General features: G+C 34.7%; 2 protein-coding genes across 2 annotated transcripts in view; one reads left to right on the top strand and one right to left on the bottom strand.

Annotated features, from left to right (window-relative positions):
• LOC107604914 (pentatricopeptide repeat-containing protein At1g63330-like) overlaps nt 1-3,221 on the top strand; it is a 5,805-nt gene extending 2,584 nt beyond the window's left edge. Inside the window, exon 2 of the mRNA XM_016306630.2 lies at nt 1,899-3,221. The gene's annotated coding sequence lies outside the window, so the exon portion shown is untranslated. The remainder of the gene's footprint in view (nt 1-1,898) is intronic.
• Nucleotides 3,157-6,750, bottom strand: LOC107604916 (eukaryotic peptide chain release factor subunit 1-3). Its single transcript, XM_016306633.2, has 2 exons — nt 6,539-6,750; nt 3,157-4,744 (listed from the first exon to the last, which is right to left on the bottom strand). The coding sequence occupies exon 2, from the start codon at nt 4,721-4,723 to the stop codon at nt 3,410-3,412; it is 1,314 nt and encodes a 437-aa protein (XP_016162119.1). The 5' UTR covers nt 4,724-4,744; nt 6,539-6,750; the 3' UTR covers nt 3,157-3,409.

Here is a 7,157-nt window from a genome sequence, read left to right as displayed (position 1 = left end):
CCAACCAAAAAAAAAAAAACACAACAATAATAAAACCTTATCTCACTAGGTGGGGTCAGTTATATATATTTGTATTAAAACTGATGCCCAGGAATACAAGCGGACAGAGAGGATATACTTGTATTAAAGGAGGACCCTTGGCGATGCGCTAAGAACATTAATTGTACAATTGGGATTTCTAGTCTTGAGGAATGAGAGCCTCGGTCTCATACAGTTCTGATGCAAAATGACTGTCATAGGGCCATAGGGGAAACTACTCTTAACTTCCCTATTTACATCATTCTCCCCTAATATTCCTTTCTAACTACTTTTCCCACCCAAACTCCTAGCCAGCGCTTTCTCTTTACCTAACTCAACTAATTCAGTTCGTGCCACATCCTTCCCTTTCTATTTCAAGTCTTCCCAAAACTGTTCCTAACTAGCCTCAAACATTCACCCCCTTCTAATAGCTTTTGGTAAAAGATTTAATCTTTAATCTTTCTGATATGGTCAGTTAATAAAATCTGAAGCCATCAAAAGAATAGTAACAGCGTAACTCTTTCTAATTCAAAACTCATTTTGAACTTACTTCCATATGATGGAAGCACTACTGAATTGTCAATTCAAATTCAAAATCAAAATATATATATATATATCAAGCTCTTCTACTGTACTATACTTGACTCCCTCTTCCTGTTTTCATTAATTTCTCTCGATCTTGTTTACCTAATGTTATTTGACCTCCAGCAAAGAGAAATCATGCATTTATTTCCAATCTGTTTATGTGCTGAGTCTTGACAACAAATCTCTATGTGGATAAGCATCCAAAGTATGATCCAAATGTTCTCATTCATTTTTGTTCCCCTTAATTTGTTTTTTTTTATCTATTTTTTTATCTGCCTTATTTATTATGCTGAATTTGAGTATATTTTTTATAACGAATTTGAATTTCATTAGTTATTGTCATGACATTATTTGAATTTATTCTGATATCAATTGTGATTTGACATTACCTTAGGTGAATATGACTTGCTCTTAGGGAACTTTATGCTAGAGCTGCAGTTTCAAGTGGCGCATCTACTGCTATGCTTTATGTATTCTCTTAGATTTGGATCTAACACAACTGGTTGTGTTTTCTTAAAATTGTTCTGTTTCTGTAGTTGATTGATTTTTCTTAATAATATCTATCAAGCTCGCAAGCTATAATAAAAAATATCTATAATAAATTGAGACAATTTCTTATGGAATCCTCTATTTGGTATCCTTTGTTAGTGTTGGTTGGAGAAATTGGACAATTCCTGTTGATGTGTTTTGTTGGTTGGGATATGTGGCATTGCACTGTTCATACCATTGTATTGTGTTAGTGAATATTTGGCTGGAGTATCACTCCCATGTATTCAATGATAGTATCTAGCGGTCGAACTTTGTGAAATAGAGTTAGTTGTTTGCTTCTTCTTGGGGCAACTACAACAGACATTCTCTCAGATATGCGAAGTGAATGGAACGCATTACTATTTTGATTATTTGTTTTACTCTTATCTTTAATATTGAGGATGTCTTATCCTCTATCCCTTGTGTAGTTTTATCCCCTTGATAACACCTTTTATAAGGGAAACAGAAAAGGACAAATTTTCTCATAGGGAATTGGAACTGGTGCTAGCTTGCTTATACAATTAGCCTTGTTTTGGAATTCACAAAGGTCCTTGAATTAAGAAGTGGGATTTCAGTACCTTGGAAAGGTCTATGTAGTTGGTGATGTTGTTCTAATTGTTTTGAGTTATGGCTGCTATTCTGACAGGAAATAATTCAGTCACCTTGGCTCCTTTTAGTTTGTTCATTTTTGTTTAAAAATATCTTCTTTTGTTTTTTTCCTTTCTGTCTTTTTGGTTATATGCTGACTGGATTCCTTTCATTTGTAGTATACAACTGCATTTGGTACGGAGAAAATGCAGATGTGATGATTGAGGAATGAGGATTTTGATCCGGAGGATGATGAGTAGGGATGATTGATAGTTCAGTTTTCTGCTAAACAAAATGAATGCTCTCTTTATTGATGTATTGTATACATAATCAGAATGCCCTGCTGAATGGGCAAAAGCTCTAAAATGGCATTGCAGGTGGGTTGTAAGATTGAGTTGAAGTTTGATAAATTACTCTGAGAAGGGTTCATTGCTAACTTCTTGGCATGGAATTGGGCATAAAACATTTTGACGCCAGAACTTCCCTGAGCTCAGTAATTGCACATTTGAGGTGGCATTGCGTTCTAAAACTAGACTTAAGAACCAAAGTTTAGTTTGATAAATGATGACTGTGGTTCATTGTTCACTACCACCAAAGCCATGTAAACGCTCTGTACTCCTGGGTTCATTTCTGGATACCAGAGCTCTGCCTCACATGGTGTAATAGAGCCATGGCGGAGCTCTGCATGCCTGGGTTTCGTAGTTCTATTTGGGTGTGAAGTGAAGCCTGTTTCTCTGAATTTTTCGGGGGTTAGAGTTTTGTTTGATTTTCAATTGTGAAAGAAGAAAGATTTGGATGTGATTTGAAAAGAAATTAGGGAGAAAAATGTGAAATTTTGGGTGAATGCAATCTTAAACAAGTGCATGCTTTTAGGGGAGGATAGCTCATTTCATTTAATTTTGGGATGTTTCTTGCGCGTGGGACAGATGAGTTAAATTTTTGTGGGTTCACTAAAATTGTTGGCTTTTTTCCTTTATGAAATTTTTAGTAATCTAACACGATTGTTTGAAATGTAAGTCTTTCAGCAAATGAATGGAAACATATAACATAGATGATAATTAATTGGAAACTTTCAACCAAAAACGTTCATTATAATAAACCCCAAACAAAAAATTATTGTACTAAATCATAATTAAAATAAATTTTGTTGGAAGCTAGATATAATAGGTAAGCACCAAAGCCATATTCGATCTTCAGTTCAACTAGTTTTTCTTTATAAAAAAAAACAACGAAAAAACAAAAGGTTTAATGAGTAACTGATTTTCACATGAAAACCAATCATCACATGCTACTCTACAAAAACGAGCAAAGGAGACAAACAAAATACATCAACCTAAACATACCATGAGTAGTAGCTCTCCACTTAATGTAAACATGAACTAAATATAACTAGACATTAAATCACTCAGTCTGATTTGAGCTGAATGCCTGTTTACCTTCTCTTAATCAAGAAATTCATCACAATCTGGTAGAGATGTCACAAGCATATACGATCCATTCACTAACAAAAAGTTTAGTAAGATATTAAATAGAAAAAAGAACAGTACATGTATGGTGAATCCAACACAAAAGGTCCAAGCATTAGAACCATAAAATCCATGAGATGTTTATGGAATTTTTGTCACAGTGACGACAGTGATTCAATAAATTATCCAAAAACCAGGGGAAAAGGCTTGACACTAGCTGACACTTAATCAGAATCCTCATACACTTCTCCATCATCGGATAACTCATCAAACGATCTGATGTCGAGCTGGTAGCGAAGGATGCCCCCGATTCCACCAAACCCCCTGCAAAATTGCGATCCTTCTTGTGACTTGTTGGTCACGAATTCAAGTGAGCATCCAAATCGTTTGTACTCGTTGGCGAACCACTCAAGCAAGGGCATTTTCTCCTGGACCTCCAACTCTGCAGAGGTGGCTGCATCTCGGAAGTTGCTTTGGTCGGTCTCTTGTTCCTTGCTCAAGTGCTTTATGATGATCTCACCATTAGTAGCATTTTTCAAGACATACCTATTAATGTCCAAATTTTCCCATACAATAAGTGTTTCAACTGCCCCCATCTCCAGAGCCTTCAATGTGTCATCAACCCCAAAGACGTATTTCCCGGTATCTTGACTGATCTCCTCAAAATATTTTCCTATCAAGCGTTTCTCTTGAATGAACTTCACATTTGACAAAATCTCCGCAGATAACTCAATGGCTTGATTAAAGCCATTTTCCCCACCATATGAAACATCAACCACGTTCAATATTTTTGCTTGCAGACGAGGATCAAACATATCAGACTGACTCAGCTCAGTCTTGAAGTCAGCTGAACCAGCGAGTATAAGTCCAGAAACATTAGGCTGACTAGTAGCAGGATTGATGAAGAACTGAGTGGCAAGTTCTGCAGTCTTCCTAACATAATTGTGCCTCTTTTCCATACGAAGACGGGCAAAACGCAAAGCTGACTGCCCTCCTCTACCGTGCTTCTTTGGCAGATCAACAGTAAATTTATGAAGCACCTCGCGAGTATTTCCACTTAAAGTCCCAAAAAGGGTTCCATTTCCATCCATAACAATAAAACCAAACTTGTCATCAGATTCTAAAAGTTCATTTAGAGCTTCAGTGTGAAACTTGTTATCACAGAGGTACAGTGATGCATTGATAGGCTTAAATGGTTCAAAATCAATTGTCACCTTCTTTTCCTTGCCATCTTCAGTGACAATGGTTCCGGTGTAAAGGACCAACCCATTTGGAGGAACTTTATTGTAAAGCTTTAACCTCTGTTGAGCAGAAGTAATGGCTCCCAACACCGACTGGCGGTTCACCCTACTTTTAATATTTGAAGCAGTTCCAAATTCATCTCCCAACATCTTAGTGACACGGGATATTTGATCACGTGGAGGCATGATTAGAGAAATCATGCTGGTACCATTGCCCCTTGCAGCTTCCAAAGCTTTAATCAATTTCTTGATCTTCCATATCTCAATGTTCTTGTCCGATTCTTGACCATCAGACATTGTTGGTGGTTAACAAGAATCCTAAAAATGCAACACAAATGAAAATGAAAGAATAACGTAGCAAATCCTTACCAATTAACCATTACACAATACCACTTTCAAAATTCAAAATCACAAATACTTCACTATATTTCCTTATGATTGATACAGTAACAAGAAAAATATAAAGCAATATTTTGTACATCTGTCACAAATGCAGTGCTTAGGAATGTAGAGAGAGTCCATCATCAGAAAATTGCTAAGTGCTTATTGACAAAGCAAAAAACCATGTTCAGTTCAGTACAAGCTATTAGTACATTAGCATTTGGAATTGTAGTTGCTCATTAAGAAAAATTAAAAAGAAAAAGGCAAAGAGAAAACACTTGTCAAAACACAAGAACCAACAAAAGTCAAGGGTACAGGTGCATTTAAAAACAATCAACACTTATTTCAAGCACTTAGGTTTTGCTGTGTGGTTAATTTCATAATTCATTTTCACAACTCATGCGAGGGTAACAGTATAATATGATACTACATTAAAGATGCATCAACCTAATTCGCATTCTTTTTTAATTCTTCAAAAGAAAAATAAAAAACTGCTTTAATGTGGCAACAACCACCACTATCAAGCCTGGACAACTAGGTGATGTCAGCTTCGTGAATTAGCTGATGCCGAAGTGACAAAATTGCTTTAATATGGCAACCGTTGCAGCAGAAGAGGAGAAAATAGTTGGCACTTCTGTGCAAAGCTGATGTTAAACAGAAAATATCTACATTGCGTTTTATTATTATAGTCACAAATCATCCCTCCTAAGAGCTTAACCTATTAGATAGTGGCGCGTCCACTCAACCACGCACCTTACGTCCAAAGCGTAGACAAAGCACAAGTTGACCTGACTTATACTAGATTGCTATGTATTCAAAAGACTTAAGACAACATAGAACTCTAGACCACATGGTTATAGAGTTCGTTGACAGTTCATGAACCATTCCACCCAAAAAGATTAAGTTCTAAGGTAAAAGGTACATAAAAGCCTTTATATCATGACCACACCACTATGGCAGAGCCAGAAACTTCATAGCCATATCAAAAAGAACCAGAAACAATAGTATGTACACAAGCATAACCCTTAAATAAACGATTAGAAAGTATACCGGTAAGCCCCAGAAGCTAATATGATTGAAGAATTGTTTTAAAAAAAAAACGGATAAAATTACAAAAAATACTGAACTCCGGAAGATAGGTATTGTAGTTGTACTAACAGATCAAATTATCGCAAGAAAAAAAAATGACAAGTATCACAGTTGCTGTTTCACTGTGTGTGTGTGTGTGTTTTTCTTTCTTATTTTAAGTTACGACAGGTTTTAAGATCCATGAAATCCTTAATCAATGAGCCTTTTTTTGGGCTCTTCCTTTTTCAATTTCCTACTTTAAGACACGATTTTTGGAAAATAAGAATATAACACTCAAATAAGAAAAAAGTAAAAAACACGTTGTAGTCAAAACACAGAAGATTCAAGTCAAACTGCTAAAAATTTACATCAATGAAATGAAAAAAAAAATCCCACAATAAGAACTATACCCAGAAACAAATCAACTCAAATAACACAAATACAAAAATAACAGAAAGTAACAGCAACTATAACTTGTAATTGGATCCAGTCTTGTTTTCACAAACTAATCGGATCTAATTTGGCAGAGAAAAGCATCAGCTATAAAAAATATTAATATAAAAAAAACCAAAAAAAAAGGAGAAAATAAACTCAGATCGAATCATAATAAGTCGATGAACGTAGAAAAGGGAGTGAATAATTGACTCCAACAAAAGTAGATACCTGTGTGATGAAATTAGGAGGAGTTCGATTAGGATTTTAAACGAGAGGCTCTGCGACTAGGGTTTTTGCTTCCCCCTTAGCTCTAGTGACGTGCTTCTTCGACTTCAAGGCTGCTGCTTAAATTTTTTTCATTCTTATTTGGATTTTCTGACAAATAGCTTGCAGGACCCACCCCACCATGTTCCTCCTTGTCCTCAAAATTAATTTTCTAATAATATTCCAATAGTTATTATTATTATTATTATTATTATTATTATTATTATTATTGTTGTAGTAACTTTATGGCACATTGATTTCGATTATGTAAACAGGGAGCGGACGCGCACGCGAATTTTTTCGTATCTAAAACTCAAATGCAAAATGAGAACTTTTTCTTTTTAATATTGTATTATTAGGGGTGAAATTTTCCATGATAAATTAAATTGTATATTAAATATTACTACGATGATATACAAAACCTAAGTAACATTTGTGTTTTTTTAATTAAAATAATATTTTTTTAATAAAACGTCAATGATATTTTATATTTTAATAATTAAAATAATATTTTTTATTACAAAATATTAGTAATATTTTATTCTTTTATAATTAAAAATTTTTTTATTACAAAACGTCAATA

The sequence above is a fragment of the Arachis ipaensis genome, chromosome B06, assembly GCF_000816755.2.
Source record: "Arachis ipaensis cultivar K30076 chromosome B06, Araip1.1, whole genome shotgun sequence".
Lineage (NCBI taxonomy): Eukaryota > Viridiplantae > Streptophyta > Magnoliopsida > Fabales > Fabaceae > Arachis > Arachis ipaensis.
The sequence above is the reverse complement of the archived record's forward strand: the minus strand, read 5'-3'. Positions and strand labels throughout refer to the sequence as shown.